The 22,145-nt window shown below is 46.0% G+C and overlaps 2 protein-coding genes across 6 annotated transcripts in view; one reads left to right on the plus strand and one right to left on the minus strand.

Moving 5' to 3' along the window:
* The window catches only part of S100PBP (S100P binding protein), a 42,366-nt gene extending 33,265 nt beyond the window's left edge, over nt 1–9,101 (plus strand). For all 3 annotated transcript variants that reach the window (XM_012440654.3, XM_012440671.2, XM_012440663.2), the window contains exons 6-7: nt 2,670–2,757; nt 6,164–9,101. In XM_012440654.3, coding sequence (XP_012296077.1) covers nt 2,670–2,757; nt 6,164–6,278 — 203 coding nt within the window. In that variant the 3' untranslated portion in view covers nt 6,279–9,101. The remainder of the gene's footprint in view (nt 1–2,669; nt 2,758–6,163) is intronic.
* Nucleotides 9,102–12,453: 3,352 nt separating this feature from the next.
* Nucleotides 12,454–21,148, minus strand: FNDC5 (fibronectin type III domain containing 5). 3 transcript variants are annotated; one of them, XM_021677144.2, is made up of 6 exons: nt 20,907–21,148; nt 19,127–19,242; nt 18,459–18,657; nt 18,038–18,127; nt 14,829–14,962; nt 12,454–14,468 (listed from the first exon to the last, which is right to left on the minus strand). In XM_021677144.2, the coding sequence occupies exons 1-6, from the start codon at nt 21,124–21,126 to the stop codon at nt 14,463–14,465; spliced, it is 765 nt and encodes a 254-aa protein (XP_021532819.2). In that variant the 5' UTR covers nt 21,127–21,148; the 3' UTR covers nt 12,454–14,462. The 3 variants fall into 3 exon arrangements, with proteins under 3 accessions (XP_021532819.2, XP_021532817.1, XP_021532818.1); XM_021677142.2 differs by having other exon boundaries at nt 12,454–13,553; nt 20,907–21,000; XM_021677143.2 differs by having other exon boundaries at nt 13,465–13,931; nt 20,907–21,000.
* Nucleotides 21,149–22,145: the final 997 nt, after the last annotated feature.

A 22,145-nucleotide genomic window follows, 5' to 3' on the forward strand; every position in this document is an offset into this window, starting at 1 on the left:
AAGACCTTTGATTTTAGCTTAACAAATCCAGCAGGTAAGGAATTTTCTAATCAAGAGATACTTCCTTCACAAGGAAACTCATTTCTGATTTGTATTTTCTTCTCAAGGAGTGACAATAATTCCTTTTCTTTCCATATTAGTGAGATTGAACATTCTTTTTATCATGTTTATTGATCATTTGTAATAATTTTGTGAGTTATCTATTCATGCTCTTGACCTTTTTTTAAGAGACTTTGTAGAAAAAGGACATTAAACTGTCCATTTCAAATATATTTTTCATTTTGTCATGTATCTTTTATTTGGTCATGCTTTTTTAACAGAGAAAATTTTAATTTTAATGTAATCTATAAATTTTTCCTAAAAAGTGGTATCTTATTATGATTTGAAAAATATTTGAGCACCATAAAATGTCATAGTTTATGTGCAGATGGATCCATTTAATAAACATTTTTCGTTACAAATTAGAAGTAAAATTTAACTTTTAAATTTAATTAAAATATATTTAATTAAAATAAATTAGAAGGTGATTTCACAGGATTTGCAGAGTCTTTGCAAGCTAACATAGGCCTGAGGCACTAACACCATAGTAGCTACCGCTCACTGCACACATGCTGTGTGCCACAGCAATGTGCGAAGTCTTTTATGTATAATATTCCTCAAACTGAACTTCAAGCTAAATTGTATTATCTGCTTTTCATAGATGAGTAGTGAGGCCTGAAGAAGTGAAATAATTTGCCCAGGGTCACAGAGCTAATTGATGGATTGGAATTTTAACTCAACTCTGCCTAACTCCAAAATATATAATATACTTTTTTTACAAAGCTCTGCTTTTTGAAGCTTCAAATAAATTAAATTTTGTTCTAAAAGTTACATTACTTTTACTAGAACTTGACAATATGAGCCTGCTCTTGGTTCCTGAAAGCACAGTAGATAATAATGAAAAACATGTAAACTAGCTGAAAGTAAAGTCTCCACTGTCTAGGGCAGTGGTTTTCAAAGTGTGGTTCTCAGCTGGGTGAGGAGTTTGAGACCAGCCTGGCCAACATGGTGAAACCCTGTCTCTACTAAAAATACAAAAATTAGCTGGGGGTAGTGGTAGGCTCTTGTAATCCCAGCTACTTAAGAGACTGAGGCAGGAGAATCACTTAAACCTTGGAGGAGGAGGTTGTAGTGAGCTGAGATCGTACCACTGCACTCCAGCCTGGGTAACAATGAGACTTCATCTCAAAAAAACAAAACAAAAAAACAAAAAGCAAAAAATGTGGTTCTTAGATCACCAGCGTGAGCATCACTTGGGAATTTGCTCAAAATGCGAATTCTCAGGCCCTACCCAGATCTATAGTTTTCTGATTATGTATAATCAGAAAGTCTGGAGTCTAGGCTTAACAATCTGCTTTATAATACCTCCAGATGATTATAATGTATGTTACAATTTGTGAACTACTGATCTAGGGATATTATTTCCTAATTAGTGTTTTATTTCTGCTTCTATTGAGATTTAGCCGAAGTCTAAATCCTTGAGTGCAAAATTAGCATTATTTTGCATGGTGGCAAGGACATGAAGTCACACAGGAGGTAGTTGAATCCTGGGTTATCAAGAATTTCAGGGCCAGGCATGGTGGCTCATGTATGTAATCCCAGCACTTTGGGAGGCCGAGGTGGGTAGATCGTTTGAGGTCAGGAGTTCAAGACCAGCTTGGCCAAAATAGTGAAACCTCATCTCTAGTAAAAATACAAAAATTAGCTGGGCATGGTGGTAGGTGCCTGTAGTCCCAGCTACTCCAGAGGCTGAGGCAGGAGACTCGCTTGAACCCAGGAGACAGAGATTGCAGTGAGCCGAGATTGCGCCACTGCACTGCAGCCTGGGCACAGAACAAGACTCTGTCTCAAAAAAAATAATAATAATTTCAGGCAAGTTCACCTCCCTGAGCCACAGTTTCCCATCTTTGAAATGATCTAACATCTATCTCCAGGTAAGATTTTTTTTTAGAATTAAGTAAAATAATAATGTAAAGTGCCTAGTACATTGCCAGAATCCCAGGTGTTTGAGAAATTGCCTCTAGCAATTTTTCTTGTTAGCAAAGAGCGCCCACCTCCATCTGTTCTAAATTCCTCTTGTTTCTTGAATGTATTTGCTGTTTTTTTATCTCTGGGGCTTTGCATTAACTGTTTTCTCTTGGACATCCAACCTCCTATACCCCTCTTTACCTCACTAACTTTTATACTCCCTTTAGATCCCTGCTATAGTTAGTCCCCCTGGAGAGGGATTTCTCTAACCCTCACCTTACAGTTTCTATAGCAGTCTATATTTCTCTATCACTGCATTTATCACACCACTTTGGAATCATCTGTCTCCTATGTAAACTTCATTGAGGCAGTGTCTTGTTCACTGCCATATTCCTAGGGACAAGTGAATTTCCTCGTATATTGTAGAAGCTAAGTGTTGAATAAATGAATGGTGGCTGCCATTATTGCTTCACCTTCATCCTCCAAGAGCAGTCTCCCCATTCTGGTTTATAGTTTTTGTGCTGACTGCTTGTGATAATCATAAATATATATTGTTGAGAACAGTGCCTGTTTTATCTTTCACTGAAAGCACATACTTCGACCTTGGCTGACACAGTAGTTCATTCAGCTATTTCCTAACCACTGATCCCTCTGTATCACAGGTATCTCTGGGGAGCTATATGCCTTGATGGATCAAGTTCATCATATGCAACACTCAAAATGGCAGCATCCTTCAGACCTCACTACGCGGTGAGTGCGATTAGAAGAAGGAGGAGAAGGGGCAGGGCATGGTGGCTCACGCCTGTAATCTTAGCACTTTGGGAGGCCAAGGCAGGCGGATCATTGGAGGTCAGGAGTTTGAGACCAGCCTGACCAACATGGAGAAACCCCATGTCTACTAAAAATACAAAATTAGCCAGGCGTGGTGGCACGTATCTATAATCCCAGCTACTTGGGAAGCTGAGACGGGAGAATCGCTTGAACCCGGGAGGTGGAGGTTGCTGTGAACCGAGATCGTGCCATTGCACTCCAGCCTGGGCAACAAGAACGAAACTTTGTCTCAAAAAAAAAAAGGAGGAAAAGAATGGAGTTGCTGGGCATGGTAGCTCACACCTATAATCTCAGCACTTTGGGAGGCCAAGGTGGGTAGGTCACTTGAAGTCAGGAGTTTGAAAGCAGCCTGGCCAACATGGCGAAAACTCTATCTACTTAAAATACAGAATTTAGCCGGGTGTGGTGGCTAGGGTATATAGTACCAGCTACTCAGGAGGCTGAGGCAGGAGAATTGCTTGAACCCTAGTGGCGGAGTTTGCAGTGAGCCAAGATGATACCACTGTACTCCAGCCTGAGTGGCAGAGCGAGACTCCATCTAAAAAAAAAGAAAGGGTGGAATTTGGCTGCAGGAGGAATATAGTGGGGATTAGGGGCTGGAATTGTTTAATTCAAGAGGTGAGGGGAAAAGAAAGCGATGCAGCATAATGGAATAAGAACTGGACTAAGGCTGAGCACAGTAGCTCATCCCTGTGATTCTAGCACTTTGGGAGGCCAAAGTGGGAGGACTGCTTGAGCCCAAGAGTTCGAGACCAGCCTGGCCAACATGGTGAGACCCTTCACTACAAAAAAATACATAAACTCAGCTGGGCATGGTGGTGTGTGCCTGTAGTCCCTGAGAGTGCCTAAGAGAGGAGGATTGCTTGAAGCCTAGAAGTTTGAGGCTGTGGCAAGCAGTGATTATGCCACTGCACTCCAGCCTGGGCAGGGCAAGACCCTCTCTCAAAAAAAAAAAAAAAAAAAAAAAAAACTTGGACTGAAATTCAGGCAACCTGAGTTCCAATACTAGCTTTGCAATTTGATGTCAAAGGAAGGAACTTTCTAATTCTGAAATCTTCTGGAATTTTTTTTTTAAGACTCAAATTTAATATTACAGTCTTCTGGATTCTTATTACAGGGTGGCTGTACCAATTTATTTAGTTATTCTGATTCAGAATAACTAAAAAAAGCCTTGGAATCATCCTTTACTCTTTTCTCTCTCACCCCATATTCAATCCCATAGGCTCTGCATATACAGTTGTCCTTGGTATTCATGAGGGATTAGTTCCAGGACTCTCTTTAGATAGCAAAATCCACAGATGCCACGTTCCTTTTATAAAATGCCATAGTATTTGCATAACCTGTGCACATCCTTCCATATACTTTTAATCATCTCTAGATTACTTATGATACCTAATACAGTATAAATGCTATGCAGATAGTTATACTGTATTGTTTAGGAAATAATGACAAGGAAAGTCTGGACATGTTCAGTGCAGATGGAACCATCCATTTTTTTTTTCTTTGAATATTTTCAACCCATAGTTGGTTAAATCCATGGATGCGGAACCCACAGATGTGGACAGTCAGCTGTATATCCAAAGCCTAACTATTTCTCACCATTTCACCTGGATTGTTGCAAGTGACAATTGCAACATTTCACCTGGATTATTGCAGTCTCCTAAATGACCTTCCTGCTTCTCCCTTTGCCAATGCACTGTTCACAACTGAGCAGCCAAGGAGATTTTAAAGCATGTCAGATTTGCTCAGTGTTTTCCAGTGGCTTCCCATCTCACATCTTCCCATTCTCATAATCCCCTACAAAGGCCTGTATGCTTTGGCCTGTGTTCACCAACTTCATCTCCTAATACTCTTCCCTTGCTTCAGGGTCTTTACACTCATGTCCCCTCCATAGTTGTCAAAATTATAGCATTTCTCAGAAGGAAAGGCAATGTAGAATGTAGTATAATTGTTATTAGATAAATTCTGGAGTGAGATGTGAGTTTAAATCCAGGATCTTCTACTTAACTCTACTGCATAACCTTGGGTAGGTTATTAACCTGAGGCTTAATTTCCTTACCTATACAAGGAGTTAATGAAAATAGTGGTAGGACTGTTGCAGTATTAAGTGAGGAGAGATATTTAAAGAAGTCAGCAAATATTTGCATATAGGACTAGATAAATGTCAGGTACTGTTACAATTATTTTCAACCCTGGCTACGACTCATAATCACCTGTGGAGATAGCTAAAAATACAGATTTTCGGGTCCCGATTCCAGGCATTCTAAGTCATTAAGTCTGAGAAGAGGTAGAGGTCAAGAATCCATATCTGTATTTGTTTTTTTTTATTTTATTTTATAATCTATATCTTTAGAAAGCTTCCTGATTGTTATTAGGAGCACTTTCAGAGTTGAAAATGGGATCAAATTATCTCAGAGCATCTTGCTCGGAACCCCAGCCAGCACATAACTAAAAGAGACTCTTAAGAAACTTTACTTTGAGTCTGTGCTGTTAATTTTTCAGTCTCAAAACTTGCAATGTGATACTCATATGATGACCTACCTCTCTGGGAATTTATTCTAATTTTAACTGCTGTGTCCTGAGCAACCTTGAGCTGTGTCAGACAATGAGGTCCTTTTGGAGGTACAGGTCTGATGCAAACAATGAAGTATAGATCCTATCCTAAATTCTTCCAGGAAGAAAATTTTTTTTTCCTACTTAAACATTATTCTACATTAGTTTTCCTTAGAATACTGTGTATATGGCATAGTACCATAATACCTATGGGAATTAGGTGGCTTTGGGAGTTGGAAAGAAATAGGACTTATGGTGTGGTGTTCATATAAATAAAATAGTATAAAAAATAAATAAAATAGTATAAAATTTCTAAAATTGTGAGAATTGAAATATAAAATTAATATCTATTATATATATCTATAAAATATAAAATTATATCTATATATAGATATAATTTTATATAGATATAATTATATCTATAATATCTATATAGATATCTATATATATTTAATTATATATTTATATGTATTGACATATAGATTTATATCTATATATATAAATCTATATAGATTTATATATAGATATCTATATAAATCTATATAGATTTATATAGATATCTATATATAGATATATCTATATAGATATAGATACAATTTTATATAGATATAAAATTATATCTATAAAATATAAAATTGTGAAAATTGAAATATAAAATTAATTTCCCAAAGTAAAGATTTGCCTTAAAATTGTTGTGCTGGCCTTTTTTTGTATACAAATAGCCATTCCAGTTGAAATATCTTTCCTGTTTGTATTCTCCCTCTCTTGATAGAAACTATGCCCGCCGACAGAAACATCTGCAAAGATACAGTCTGACTCAGTGGGTTGACAGGAACATGCGAAGCCACCATCGGTTCCAACGTCTCCCAGACTTCTCATACAGTTGATTTGTCTCAACCCATCAGCAATGAAGGTCCCTATCCAGGGTCCTGCTTGGAGCAGCATTTCATGTTCTTTTGCTGTTTTGTGCTTTGCAGATTTTTAATTTTATTTTTCACAAGATTTTTATTTAAAAAACTCATCACCTTTTGGAAATGCCCATTGCTGACTTGAATTTTTTTGTATGAAGTCCCTCCTGATTTTGTGTGTGTGTGTGTGTGTGTATGTGTGTATGTGTGTTTGTGTGTTTAAGCAAGCGTTTGGTTGGTGTAGTTTTTTTGTTTTTTAATTTAAATTGAAGGTAGCTGCCTCCTGAAAGCCAGCATTAAGCCAAAACACCCAGGCTCAAGCAAAAGACTCACCTCTCTGCAGAGGCAGTCTTCTGGTACCTCAAAGAAATCATTGTTCAATCTCCCATAAGGAAGAGATTCTTTACCAGGCTGTGAGCCAGTATTAGTTGACTTGTAAATGGATATAAGTTACTTTTAACAACAGCTCTTACTTTTTTATTTGAATCCTCTGAATACCTGTCAGTATTTTAAAGTTGGCAATCCAGGACATTATAAGTGGGATGGAGCAGGAGAAAAATCCCTTTTGAAAGGACAAGTTAAAATAGTAAACCCTGTTCTTTCTGTATGTACTAGCTGCCTCGATTTTTTTTGTTGTTGGGCGGGGGAGGCATTTTTTCCTTCTTTATTAAACTTATTTTGCACAATAGTATTTACAAATCTTATACATCTTTGACAGAAGACTTAATGACTACCTTGTGGTCTTGAGACTGATTGTCTCCTTTGCCCTTCTTCAAGGATTTTCCTTTTTCTTTTTACACCCCAGTGACCACTCTGCTCTTTAGGATTCTAGTGGCAGTATTCTTGTATCCTGTTAGACATGGATACACCTCTTCAGGATGACCTCCTTGCTCTCTTTATTGAAGAGCTGCCCACCCCGAGTCTTGACTCTAGGGTAAGCCAGTGCTATTGTGGTATCAGTTGGTATTTAGTTTTATCTGCTAAACCCCAGCTTTAAGTATGAGTGTTAGTTACAGAGCCTCCATTCTCTGGGAGAGTGTGGAATGGCACTCTTTTGTCTCCGTTATCAGTTAAGAAGAGGTGTCTTTAGACCCTGAATGTTAGCATTTCATTTGGTCAAGCCCCTGAACTGCTAAAGTACATGTAATATAGTTGTGACTAAGCCTATGCACAAAAGCATTACCTGATCTTAAGGTTTGGTATTCTAACCAAAGTTGACAGAGTATGCATCTGTCTTTTTTTTTTTTTTAAACAGAGTTTTACTCTTGTCACCCAGCTAGAGTGCAATGGTGCAATCTCAACTCACTGCAACCTCCGCCTCCTGGGTTCAAGCAATTCTCCTGCCTCAGCCTCCCAAGTAGCTGGGATTACAGGTATCTGCCACCACGCCTAGCTGGTTTTTGTATTTTTAGAAGAGACAGGCTTTCATCATGTTGGCCAGGCTGGTCTCAAACTCCTGACCTTAGGTGATCCACCCGCCTCGGCCTCCCAGAGTGCTGGGATTACAGGCGTGAGCCACCACACTCAGCTGCATCTGTCTTAATGGATGTCTTAGGAATTGGTTATTTTCTCTTTATAGATAGCTCTAGACATCATTTTGGGAAGTTTTTGCAGTCTGGCATTTTTGCTGTTGTTCTCTGTGAAGGTTGTTCATAGATGAGATAGCCTCTGGTTTTGTGATTTCATCAATCCTATCTTTGTATGTGAATAACGCATTCAAAACATCATACCCCACTTTAGAAACTGACTTGGGAAAAGCTTGGTCATTTAAGCCAACAATAAATTTGGGTGAATGTCCCTAAGTGTTTACTGTTTTTATCCAGTCGAGGATTTGCTTTTCCTTGAACATTTGGTTTAAATTTGGTTAAATGCAAAGAAGTTCTCTTCAAAGACAGTAGTCAAAATCTATTATTTTAGTTAGCCTACTTGGCATTTACTACATCAGTCACTTCTCCAGGTTGCCCTAAATTAGCTTGGTGGAGTGAGACATGGGACATGGCAAACATCTACCTTTGGGACCATAGCATAGTCAAAATTAAATGTAGTTGGAATAGCTAGCATTGCAGCTGTCTGGTTTCCTTCAGAAAACCCAAGGAGTGAAGGGACAGCATTTTGCTTGGGCAAAAATCTAAGACTCATGTTCTTGCCCTCCTGGTACATGGGGTTTTAAGACTGAATGTGTAATAGGAGCACTGCTTTTGCCAAATCAAATGAGTGACAGGTTAACTAGAAAATGTGACAATCACATTTCCTCTTAGCTCAAATAATTCTGTTTTTCCAAAGCTTTAGCAGCTTAATTAGATCTGTTGGACTGGGGGAGGAGAGAGCTGTTCTCTAGTGGTTAACATGGTATTCTTTAAGAAGGAAAAACCAAGCCAAAGAAAACTCATTATCTGGCATGTTCGCCTTAAAGATGGTAGTGGGTAGAATCTGGAGTTTTAATCTCTTTTCAGAGCTGCATATCTCTTATATTTGGTGTTGGCCTCTAAGTCTAGTATTTCAGATGGAATTCTTGCTGTATTTTTTTTAAGTAAGTATTATGTGCATTTAACTGCTTTCTTCATCGATGACATTCCCACACATGGGTCTTGACAAAGCAAAGTAAAAATATGCTGTTTACATTGTTTACTTCTAAGTAAGGAGCCTGAAATAACCTGTAGTTTCTAATGCAGGCCCTGATTTACTTGCATTGTCAGTTTCAATTATGAAACTGAAGTTTGGTGCCTCCTCTTTATCATGTTTTTTCCCTTGTAGCAATTGTGTTTAATGTCATTAAAAAGAAATAAAAGTTCTTGTCAGTGACTTATGTACTGTGGCGGTCTGTCGTAGGCTTCGATGGAGGGTTATTTGCCTTCTTCCTTTGCGTAGGTATGTTAGTGGGGTGGGGAGGGGGGCGGCAGTTAGTAGAATGTGGTACTGGGAAGGCGAGGGTGCTTGCTCCCTATTCTTTTGAAGGTAAATTACAGTGTTGAGAAAGGTGTTCTAGCAGTTAAGAAATGTTGAAATTGATTGGGATTTGCAGCTACATATGGTGCATGTCAGGAGCCTGACATAGGGAGAGCCTGAAATATCATTATGCCTCAGTTTTTGCAGAGGGGGAAGATGGCTCAGCCCTAATCAGGCAGGTATTCCTTTTTGTTCCTTCCCATGGCTGTGTGGTTGACCTCCCTGTCTCTGCTTCTTCAGAGCTAGCACTGATTAAGAAAGAAGCCATGCTGTCCCAGAGCATTCTCTCTTTAAAGGGGATTGAAGAAACCAGAATCAGTGGTACAGAATTGATAGTTGTTCATAACCCAATTTCTCCAGAAACTGCTGCTCCTAGAAACTGGGTGAAGGTTGGATAAGTGTGGGTAGATGTGGGAGACAGTGTTCCTTAGATCCCTTTTGTGAACCCAGAAGCAAGGAAAAAAGGAAGGTAATAATAACTTGTCACTTACATTAGCCAGTGCTTTAAAAATCTGAGTTCACGCTGAGAAAACAAGTAGCAACATGTTTAGCCATGCTCTCTGGTCTGCAGTTCAATAAGTTTTTTCTATATATTCTAGACAAAATACAATATCGAGTCCATGCAAAAGGCTTAATGTAAGTTTGCTAAATACTCAGCAACTTGACATTCTTCTCTCAGTCAGAGGTACTCTCCTTAACCTATGCATATCTGTTTTGTTCCTGTCAGGTGTAGATAGGATCTTTTGTTCATTTTACATTATGGAAAAGTGAAGAGGAAAAGGAGAAATGGACTTTTTCCAAGAGGAATGGGGTCATTCTCTAATTAGCCTATTTTGAGCTTTTATAGGAATAAAAAAGCCAATCACTTAAAGCTAGAAAGTGGAGTTTCCTGCTTCTCTTAGTATTGTTTTGCTTTTCTAAGAGAAAACAATTATTCCTAAGCTGATTCTAGGGTATGCTTGCTTTTTATGCCAGAGCACCTGTCAGGAAAAAAAAATTCCACTTGTCACAGGAAGTATCAGCTGGTCATTGGTAGAATTCCTAAGTGAACAAGCTCCTGCTTTGTCCTTCCTCCACACCTGTCCTCCCCCGTGACAACTGGGACATGCCATAGACAGAAAATTTGGCCCTCCCCAGCACCATTGAGAAGGGGGTGGAATATAATATTTTGGATAACCTTTAAAGTAGTTTAAGTGATAGTCCTGGAATGTATCACTAAGGATCTATTTGTTTTGAGACAGAGTCTTGCTCTGTTGCCCAGGCTGAAGTGCAGTGGCACAGTCTCAGCTCACTGCCTCCTGGGTCCAAGCGATTCTCATGTCTCAGACTCCTGAGTAGCTGGGATTACAAGTGTGCACCAACATGCCCAGCTAATTTTTTATTTTTAGTAGAGACAGGGTTTCACCATGTTGGCCAGGCTGGTCTTGAACTCCTGGCCTCAAGTGATATGCCCAAAGTGCTGGGATTACAGGTGTAAGCCACCACACCTGGCCAGGAACTATTTGTATACAAAGATCTTCAGCTTAACTTCAAGTCACATTTGAAGGTTTGGAAATATTTTGTACTGATGGAGATTGATGGAGCTGGAGCTGGAGTTGGGCAAGGGAGGGAGGTGAGCAGGGTGTCCCATTTATAGAAGCAATTTGTTCTTGGAGGCTACTTCATAAAAGCAAATTCCAGTAACCATCAAATAGGTTTAAAGAGAGTCAAATAAATCTAAAGCATCATGTTAATGGGTTGGTGAGATTTTACACATTTTTGTAAAGGGTTTAAATAGAAGCCTTAAAAATTTATTCCTGAGAAGGCCCATTCTGAAAAACTAGAGGACAAGAGTAGGAAGAGGAAAGGACTTCTGCCTCAAAGAAGCACTCACCAGTCTGTCTTCCTTTCCTCAGACCCTGGGGTTTCCCTCATCCTCCTGGGAGGATGCACCTTGGCTCCTATTGTAGGAAGTAGGTGGAATCTGGGAATCTCCTAAATTCTCTGTTTTTGGCAGATAAGGACAGCAAGACCTAACCTTAGAGAATTAACTTGCCTGAGTTGTTAGGTGATTACAAGGCAGGGTCTCCTGCCTCTCAGGCCAACATTTCTCCCACAGGCCTGCTGTAGTCTGCAAGTAAGGTCTCTTGGTCTCAAAGACCTGCCTGTGCCTTTCTACAGTTGAGAAATGTCTGTGGATCTATGTGATGGTGAAGGAATCCCATCCTATGTCTAGCTGTATGGGGTTCAGCTTTGCAACTACAGTGGATTCTGGGAAGCCTCAATTATTATACAGTTGAGGGTTTAGGGAGGTAATTAAAGGGAATGGAGTTTTATCTAAGCCAAGAGTGTTTGCTCCTTTTCTCTCATACCCTTTATGATGTACTACAGGCATGGATTAAGTTGAAGACAGGAAACCTCCATTAGGAGAGCTCCCTGAGCCCCAATGACAGTTATAGTATACCTAGTGCTGACTTGGGGGCTTCTCCATCATTTGGCACTAGATGAGCACAGAGGGCTTAGGAAGTACCTCCCTGAGGTTTGGCTTAGAGTTCAGTGTGCTAATCAGTTTCCTACTTTGCTGTGCAGCCTCTAAGACCTTCTTTCCCTCTGCTTTCAGAACCTTCTAGAACAGCCAACTCTAAGCCCTGCTCACCTGAACATTTTCTCTCCAAGCTCTTCCCAGCTCTGGACAGGAATGTTTGAGGTGCCCCATTTACTGGTTTTTGCTCATTGGCTAATGTCATCATTACTCTTTCAGCCTGCTTTTGGGATCATAATGGTGTTCCTTTAACAGCCTAGAACAGCACACTGAATACTGAGCTGCAGAAAGCAGCTTTTGCGGTTTCTCTTCACTTCTTTCCTTACCCTGAGGAGAAACAAGAATTGCATTCCTTTGGCCAGGAAAAGCACCCAGCCCCATCCAGAGGGGAAAACCCTTTGTTTTAAAAAACTGAGCCTGCATACCTAGCCAGTGAGGCGGCCCAAGCTTGGTTTGGGGGAGCCTCAGTAATAGGATGAGGGAGCAGCTATTTTCTTCTCCTACACGTGCACCCCCATCTGTTTGAGATTTCCCTTCCAACTCCAGCTTGGCTGGCAGGCATGTCCCTAAGAAGTTGCAGGCCAAAATGGAGAGAGAGAACTGACTTCCTCCTCCACACATCCTGACTTGCTGCCAATTGCCAGAAAAAGAGGGCAACATTTGGGCATTTACCAGAAGACAAGGATGTGCCTTTTCATTTGTCTTTTTATTTTACATTTAAAAAGTGGTTATTGCTCTAAGTGGATCAGAGGTAAAGACCTCTCCCCTAAGGAGCCTTGGCCTTGCAGCCCCATTCAGCAGGGATGGAAGTCACAAGACAATGAGTGGAGCCTTATGCCCTCCCATGAGGAAGCCCTTAGTATTGCTGACATCTGCCCTTTATCCAGTCTCTCCTCCCCAGTGCTGCCACAATTGGGCAAAGCAGAGTAGTGGCAGACCCAGCCTTGAGAGCTCTTGTAGACCAGAAGGAAGGGGCGGTCATTGGGTGATGGCTTCTGACTCTCTGGCTTAGGGGCCAATGCTCTTACCATTCATTTCAACAAATTTTTACTGAGTACCAGGCTTTTGCTAGATGTGGTTCTCCCACACCCATCCTTGGCCACCAATGGAAGATGCAGAGATCCACCTCTGCCCATGCAGGCATCCAGCAGCCATACCTCATCAGTCTTAGGGAAGAGCCTACCTTTCCTCATCAAGCACCATTTTTTTTAAACCAGAAAGGGGCAGTGGAGAGAGAGACCTGTCACGTCACACCACTAGGGCTCTAAGGAAGGACATGAGGACCCTGGGTAACTTTCATAGAACTCTGGATGAGATGGCAAGATATGAAGACCCAAGAGACCAGTGGTGATAGCCAGGGCTGCTCTGCCTGTCCATGGTGAATGGCTCAGGCCTGCCTTCCAGCAGCTTACACTCCAGAAGGGGTGTTTTAGTAACCCCCAGAATGCCAGATATGATGTGACTTTTCAGTTGTCCAAGCTAGCATTTCTGATACTTCCTAAATAAATTGGACCAGTACCTTCCAGGTCTTCCTAAGACCCCAAACTGATGATCTTATACTCATAAAGGTCAAAGAAGATAGAGGATGCAGGCAACCAGCTCAGTCCTCGGGGGAGTCTCTCTGCCCTCCAGAGTGCAGCCCTCTGATTTTTGTTTTCCAAAAGAGACAAACCAGGTAGTGCATCATACCACAAACATGTCCTTGATGGCTGGATCCAGAAAAGGCTTGATGGCAGCCATGATCCTGCATGGCAGGCAGCCCCACAGCTTCTCTGAAGTTCCTTGGTCTGAAAGACACAGCTTGAGTCAGTCCTCGTGCTTGTCATCTCCCAGGGCTTTGTGCATTTTCTCAAAGAGGAAGCCAGTCCAGGAGAGGCGAGGAGGCAGAAGGCTGTGTCTCATGCAGCTTTGCCTTTTCCAGAATGGGGCCAGGCCTTTTAGTTTTGTGGCTTATTTTTATTTTTTTTGCAGAATTTGGGTTTGTAGTTCAGCTCCTTCATCTGACTAGGGCAAGGAGAAGAGAGAACTGTACAGCTAGCTGTGCCTCCTCCCCTCTGCTGCAGTCATCCTTCTCCCTGTGCCCATGGGCCTGGGGACCAGCTGAGAAGAAAAATGGAATCCTCCCTGCAGACAGGCAGTCACGCTTCAATGATGTTCACTGAGGGCTTGTTTGGAAACGGGAGGGAAAAAATGAGAGAAGCGGCCAGGACTAATTGAATAGACTTCTTGCAAGGCTGGAAACAGAGGACAGAAGAAGGAAGGGAGGAGCAGCAGGGCTGCAGCCTAAATAAGCCAGGCTCTTGTCCCTTGTGGAAAGAAAAGAAAAGCCCTGCCTGGATGTCTTGTCTTTCTGCCTTTTCAAACCCAGCCTTCAGCCTCACTCAACTGAATGGCCAAGACTGAGTCCTGGGCCCAAAGACCCTGGCACCCAGTCTACCCCCAGCAGTCATCCCTCTGAGTGCAGCCTCAACCACTGACATTGTTGAGATGCTTCTGGAGATGGGGGTTAATAAGAGGCTTCAGGAAAGTGCGCCAGAGAGAGGACAGTAAGCCAGAGGGTACAAGGAGATGGAGGGAAGAGGAGATGTAGAGAGGGCCAGATGTTTGTTGGATAGTCATCGTCAGAACCATGAGATCCTCTCACATTCTCTACTGTCTGTCTTCTTAGCTGCTCAGGGCAAGCACTGAAAAGGTTTTCATATCTGTTTTACAGAAGAGGAAATGAAGGTACAAAGGTAAAGCACCTGCCCAAGGTCACAAGGCATAGCAGGAGCAGGAATGAGCCAGAACACTCCACTCCTGTTGTCCTGCACCAACCAAGAATTCTGCCCTCCCCACTCACTGCTTTTTTTTTTCCCAAACCACCACTGGCCCCTGGCACCCTGCAAAAGGAGAAGATCCAAAATCAACTTGCAGTGTCCTTGTGTCACACAGGCAGCAGCCAAGTCTGGCTCTGCCCAGCTGTAGCTATGCCAGGCCCCGAGCTGACCCCCTCTGCAGTCCAGGGATTACCAGGGCACGAGGCACAGGGTGGCCCACCCAGGCCCAGGTCTTACCCTCACCTTGCTCCGGAGAAGCCCCCCGCCCTGGTGCTCTGGTGTGCTGGTTTCTGATGCACTCTTGGTTTTTTCCTTGTTGTTATTGGGTTCATTGTCCTTGATAATGTCATACTGGCGGCAGAAGAGGGCAATGACACCTGAGGGGGACAAGTGAGCAGTCAGAGGCCAGGGCCTGGGTTCTCGCCTCCCTTGCTTCATTTCCACTAGCGCTTGGCAATGGTCTCTCCAGATTGTGCCTCATCTGCACTACTGCAGCAGCCTCCCTCTGCCCTCTGGCTCCTGTTTTCACCTGTGTCTTCACCAGCCATCCCTTTCACTGCTGCTAGGCTGATCTTCCTATAACATGCGTCTGATCGTATCTCCTCCCCTCCTTTCCTTTACACCTCTGACAGCAGCCAGGCGCAGTGGCTCACACCTGTAATCCCAGCACTTTGGGAGGCCGAGGTGGGCGGATCACGAGGTCAGGAAATTGAGACCATCCTGGCCAACATGGTGAAACCCCATCTCTACTAAAAATACAAAAATTAGCTGGGTGTGGTGGTATACCCCTGTAGTCTCAGCTACTTGGGAGGCTGAGGCAGGAGAATCGCTTGAACCCATGAGGCGGAGATTGCAGTGAGCTGAGATCGCACCAGTGCACTCCAGCCTGGGCAACATTGCTAGGCTCTATCGCAAAAAAAAAAAAAAAAAAAAAAAAAAAAAAAAACTCTGACAGCTCCCGTTTTTCTTGAGGGGAAAATAGAAACAATAATAGCATTTGTTGAGCTTGTGCCAGGCCCTGTGCTTGCACTGACATAGTCTATCTCACTTAATCCTCACAACTCTATGAGGGTACCTATTATTATCATTCCCAGGGTACAAGTGAGGACACTGATGCAGAGAGAGTTTAACTAACTTAACTCAAGGTCACACAGTGGTGGAACTAGGACATGAACTCCAGGGCCTGCAGTCTGTGAAATGTTTAGTTTTATCAAACTAATAATACATGAACATAATGTTTTTTGAAAGACAGACAGTATTAAGGCAGCCAACTCCAGTCCTTCTAGGTGTTTTCCCAATTTTACCTCTATATTTAGAATGTTATTTCTTGATCTATTTTAGAAATCTGTTGACTTCCAACTATGGTAGATAAAGCATAACAACTCCCCCTACCTCCCTCCCTATTATCCTAATAAAATTTCATCACAATTTTGGGTTAATTTGCTATGTTTATATTGTTAATGATTATATAAATACGGTCTGTGCCAAATCTAATAACGAATCATAAGCAAACCTCCTCTTTTGTACAATCCTTTGTTTTTCCCTCATTTTTCCAATTGCCTGTTTTTCTGTATGCCTAAGGAACATTTTTTTCCAAATGCTTTACAATATAGCCTGCCTTTCTCAACCACCATGCTCACAAAGCTTCAGCATGGTATTCAAATCTCTCAAAAGACTCCCGTCTACAGCCTCACCATCCTTTACTCCCCGGCGTTTTACCTTCTCTCTTGGATTGCAGCTGTCCTGAACCAGACTGAGCTTACTTTATTTCTTGAACACACCAAGCCCTGAACACTCTTCCTCTTTTGGCTGGCTGGTGAACTCCTATTTATCCTTCAAAGCTCAATTCCCATGTTATCTTCTCTCTGTGTTTTTCCTGATTTCTAACTCACAGTTATTCCCTCTCCTCTGCTCTCCTATGTGGTACTACCATAGCACTCATTACATTGGATTATAGTTAAGTTCAGCCCAAGAAAATGAAAAAAAAAAATTTTTTTTAAAGTAAACAAACAAAAAAATAGCTCGGGCCTGGCTTTTCCCAGACAGTTCTTTGCAAGCACAGGGCTCTTCTTAGTCATGATTGTAGCACTACCATTTGGACTGTGATTGTTCAGTACATGCTGGTTGAACTGAGTACAAAGATGAATGAAACTTAGCCTTTAGCAGCCTGGGGGTCAGGGAGGCACCCAAGCCTGAGCATCCCCTGTTGTGAGGCCCAGACCCACTGTCTCATAAGTAAGAAGGGGAAACCTGGGAAGGCCATGCAGGAGGGGAAAGAAGAAACTGAGGCCTTAAGTGGGATCCAGTGACATGGCTCTCAGTCTTCAGTGAGTTGAAGAGCAAGACCCCATCTCGACAAAAAATAAAAAATTAGCCAGGCAGGCCGGGCGCGGTGGCTCACGCCTATAATCCCAGCACTTTGGGAGGCCAAGGCGGGTGGATCACGAGGTCAAGAGATCGAGACCATCCTGGTCAACAAGGCGAAACCCCGTCTCTACTAAAAAATACAAAAATTAGCTAGGCATGATGGCGCACGCCTGTAGTCCCAGCTACTCGGGAGGCTGAGGCAGGAGAATTGCCTGAACCCAGGAGGTGGAGGTTGCGGTGAGCCGAGATCGCACCATTGCACTCCAGCCTGGGTAACGAGCAAAACTCCATCTCAAAAAAAAAAATTAGCCAGGCAAGGTGGCACATGTCTGTAGTCCCAGCTACTCAGGAGGCTAAGGCACGAGGATCACTAGAGCCCAGGAGGTCAAGGCTGCAGGGAGCTGTGATTGCACCACTGCCTTACAGCCTGAGTGACAACCCTGTCTCAAAACAGCAACAACAGCAACGACAACAACTTGGTCTTCATTCTCAGAGAGCTCACAGACCCCGAGTAAAGGAAAGAGACATGAGCCCAGCTAACTTACATAAGGACTAAAGAGAGGAGTAAACAGTATGCAGTGGGCACGTGGAGGCAGGAGGGCCGTTCTAACGGATGGATTGAGGGAGTTTTCATGGTGTCTGTCTCCGAGCTGGGTCTAGAAGGGTGATGAGGTTAGGAGAATGTCCCAAGTCCAGGCAGTAACTTCCCCTGAGCTTCCCAGGCCTAGACCCCTGGAGGCACAGCACCCCAGAAGAGAAAGAAAAGGCTGTGGCCATGGCCAGAGGTAAAAAGCCTGTGGAAGTGTCCAGCCCCAAGAAGTTGAACCTCTTCTGAGGGAGGGCAAAGGCAAGTACTCATCGAATCCTATAAGGCAGCTAACAATATGCTGTTTTTTTGGTGAACAATGAGTTGGAGAAAGGGTCACATCTGGTTCCCAGAACTGTTGTTGGCAGGACTTGGGAGACTTTTCACCTTAGAGATGTCCAAACCCCTTGCCCTTTGTTTTCAAGAGAGAAGGGCCTGGTCAGAGTCCTCCATTTCCCAGAGGCTGAAGGAAGTAGAAGGGCTCAGAGGCCAGACTCACCTGCCCACATGAACAGGACCACGACGATGATCAGCACCTCGCCTGTCCGCAGCTGTTGGTTCCTCCCCATCTCTTTCATGGTGACCTCATCTGTGGGGAGAGAGACACTAGGTCCAGCGCTCCTTTCCTCCCTCAGCCACTCCGCTAAGGCCAAGCCCAAGACAACAGTGCCCACACATCTAACATACATTCTAGAATGCACTAATGGCTACTTGTGGCAGTGATAGGACCGAGTCTAAAGGGAGTTTATATGCCCAGGGTCTTGTGGGGGACTAAAGTGAACCCTCTCTCTCTCAGGTACTGCTTTACTTGCCAGTGCGGGGTACGAGGGAGGAGACGGAGCTTTCCTCAATCCACCCACTGTTCTGGTCCTGACTACCCCCACCCCACCCTGTTCCTCCTAACAGTGCCCTGGGCCTGCCTTTGTTCTTGGAGGCCATCTTCTCAGCCTCTCTCGGGGTCTTGAAGAGCACAGGCTCGCTGGCTGGGCTCTGGCCCTGAATGGAGATGGCCTGCACGTGCACAATGTACTCCGTATCCTCCTCCAGGTCCCAGAGGGCACATGAGCGGGTGGTGGTGTTCACCTCCTGGATGAAGCGCAGCATCCGCACATCCTTCTTCTGCAGACAAGTGCCAGCCACTGCTGTCAACACTCAGTTACCAGCCCCGCTCCTGCCCACCTCCCAGTGGTGACAAAGCCTCTACATACACAATCTTCATCATTCCATCACCTCCCCTATCATTATCTCCATTTTACAGGGAAGGGAACAGGTTCAGAGAGGTTAGGGAAGTTGCCCAAGGCCACACGTCTAGTAAGCATTGGAGCGAGGTCCTAAACGTAGATGTCTCTGAGATCAAAACCATGCTCTTAATTTCTATGTTCCATTTGAAAGTTCCCAAACCTTCCCTCACTGACTGATTCTCTTCTGGGGCCCCAATTTTCAGACATATGTGTAAATTGCTGCTCATCTCCCTTGCCCCAGGTTCCTATTTCCTTTCTATCTCTCCATCACCACCACCGCCACACTCCTACCCCCATCCACCACTATCTTGATGTGTCCTTCCCTCCTGGGGACAGTGGAGCATTACCTGCTGGGAGATGGCAAATCCGATGACAACCTCATCCTCCAAAACATCCCAGCTCACCACTGCAGAGTTGGCCTTGAGGTGCCTGACGGTGACGTTCACTGGGGCTGAGGGACTGTCTGGGGGACGGGGGGGCACCCAAGCCTGAGCATCCCCTGTTGTGAGGCCCAGACCTATGGTCTCATAAGAAGGGGAAACCTGGGGAAGGCCATGCAGGAGGGGAAGGAAGAAACTGAGGCCTCAAGTGGGGTCCAGTGACATGGCTCTCAGTCTTCGGTGAGTTGAAGAGCCAGGCCCAAGAGGCGCCAGGCTCCTCATGACGGAGGGAAGCCCCTGCTGGCCACAGGCCGGCCCCACCAGGAGTCCAAGGCTCAAAGTGATGGGCCTAGGCCAGGGCCTGATCTAAGGGATGGGCGGTTAGAGTTGTGGAGACAGTTATTGAGGGGACAGGTGGACAGAAACTGAAGGTTAGCTGATGAAAAGCAGTCAAAAGGACTCCCAGTCCAGTGCTCTTTTGACAGTAATGCCCTGTCCAATAAGTGACCTTGAGCGAAGGAGAAAGACCCAGAAATTGAGAAGTGTTAGGCAGGGGTGAGCCCTGGGAGTGAGGAGCAACAGAAGTACCCCCAGAATTGTGGTGACCCAGGCAGAGTGAAGCCTGGAGGAGTCTGTGTGAGCCTCTTCTCCACACTTTTCCAGCCCCAAGAGGCAGGTGGGGAGGTGGCCAGGGAAGATGGGGTCACTCAGAGCAGGGCCCCTCCATTGGGAGTGGAGAAGAGAGAACAAGGTGGGGGAAGAGGATGAATGAAGAATTACTCCAGAAGAGACAGGAGGGAAGTGGGGGTGAGTGATGGGGATAGTGAGGGTCAGTGAAGAACACTGTCCAGGAGAGGGGCAGTGCAGTCACACAAGCCTCTGTATCTTCCAAGGGGCAGGTGCAGCACGGGGCAAAGTTGGGCCTGAGCAGTGCCCCCTGCCCCACAGAGAGTGAACCTGAGGCTCAGGGGGCTGGGCCTGGGACCTGAGGGAGACAGAGCCAGACATGGAGAGGAAGGTGGAGAGAGACAGGACACAGACAGGTGGCGGCAGACACAGAACCAGAGGACAGAGAAGTGGGGCATCTGAGAAAGACAGATACGAGAGAGCGCACCCCGAACCACGGAGGGAGAGATGGCTAGAGGGAGCGATGAGCCGGGCAGCGGCAGCCAGGAGGGGCAGAGACAGAGCGGCAGGAGAGGCCGGGCAAGGACGGGCCAGCCCCATGGGGCAGGCCAGACGCTGCACCAGCTCAGGGGAGTCGGGGCCCATCCCACGCCCTGCGCTGTGCCCTCAGGTGCCAGTCCCCATCCCCTTCACACCTGCTCCTGCACAGCGGGACCCCATCTGCTCCCGCAGAGTTGGCCTGCAGGGCTTTGGGAGGTCTTGGGGACACGGAGAGAGGCCCAAGGTGGGGGTACTGGTGTCCTCAGCTGCTCCCTGGGCCAAAGAAGGGAGCTAGGGAACCTGAGGCAAAGACCTGGGGTTAGGGGAATGGGATTAGGGGACTGGGGACCATAAGACCCTAGAAATCCTGGGCCTGAAGTGACAGGGGAGGTTTGGAAACTGAAGGACAGGTCTGGGGGTCAAGGAGGTAGGGAAGAGGCTGGGGGTTCGGTTAGGGGAGCAGTGTTTGGGCAGAGACAGGGGGTTCCCTGGGGGCAGGGAAAGGACCAGGGGACTCCCAGGTGGCTGGGCTCGAGAGGAGCCTGCCCCGGCGCCGGCCCCCCGCCCCGGGCCCCCTTACCCGCCTGCACCAGCGCGAAGCAGACGCAGCCCAGCCACAGGCGGAGCGCGGCGCGGGCGCGGGGCGGCCAGGCGCTCGGCGGCCCGGGGTGCATGGTGGTTCCTCCGGCCGGCAGGCCCGGGGCGGCGCAGGGGGACGCGGCTCCGGAGCCCGGCGGCCGCTCGCGCTCGCGCTCCGGCCCGCGGCCCGGCCGCCCCGCGCCGCCCCGCGCCGCCTGCATGTCGGCTCCGCGGACAGCGACTCCCGCGCGGCGGCGGCGGTGGCGGCGGCCGCGTCCACGTCGGGCGCCCGGGGGGCGGGGCGCCCCCGCTGCGGGGAGAGGCGCGGGGGCGGGGTGAGGACCGGAGGGCGCCCCCACTCCCGCCCCCGCTACCTATTCGGTCCGCGACCGGGGAGGAAGGGGCTTCGCGGACTCGCGGCTCCCACCCTCTCCCCGAGCGGGAGCCCAGCGGTGTTCTCCGTGCCCCCGCCGCGGTCACCCTCTCAGCCTCTGTCGCTCGCGCACAGCCCTGACTCGGCCGCCGCTTTCTGCCCTTTCCCAGGGGCGAGGGAGGGCAAGTGCCGCGGAGATGCCCGTTTGTGCCCCGACCCCGCAGCGCGCCTCCCCTTCCTGGGCCTAGGGGTCCCTCACTCCAAGCTAGACCTTGCGGCTGGGGCAGACGGGGACAGAGGGGAGAGGTCGCAGTCAGGCTGGGTGAGCAGAGAGCGCTAAGTGGACACTGGGGCTCCGTGTTTCCAGTGGGGCTGGGAAGAGGCTGCTCGGACTCACTGGAGGGTCCAGCTCTGCGAACTCACGCCAATCCTTTTCCTTCATTTTCACCCCCACAGTGAGGGCAGTAATGAACGTCTACCAGGGGCCAGAGACTGTGCTGAGCTTTCTTTGCATTACGTGGCTTAATTCGCAGGGCAGCCCTGTAAGCTCACGCTCTGTGCACACTTTGCACAGGAGGAGCCTGCAGCTTGGACGGGCTACTTTACTTGTCCAGGGACCTGCAGCAGAGCCAGGATTTGAGCACAGGCTAATCTGACTCCCAGAGCTGTGCTTAACTGAACCATCTCCCCACCCAGAGTGACTTCACCCATCGGAGATTCCTGAGATTCTAGAATTGGCCGGGCCAACTCCTCCCCAGCCAGAAAACTGTCTGCAGCAATCTAAGAGCATCTCTGAGAGAGGGAGTGGCTCCAGCCTCCTCCCTCATCCCAGCCAGAGAAACAAGGTGGAGGAGAGAGGCAGGGCCC

This window comes from Aotus nancymaae, unplaced genomic scaffold (genome assembly GCF_030222135.1).
Source record: "Aotus nancymaae isolate 86718 unplaced genomic scaffold, 86718_ANA_hifiasm-v0.15.2.pri h1tg000053l, whole genome shotgun sequence".
Taxonomy (NCBI): Eukaryota; Metazoa; Chordata; class Mammalia; order Primates; family Aotidae; genus Aotus; species Aotus nancymaae.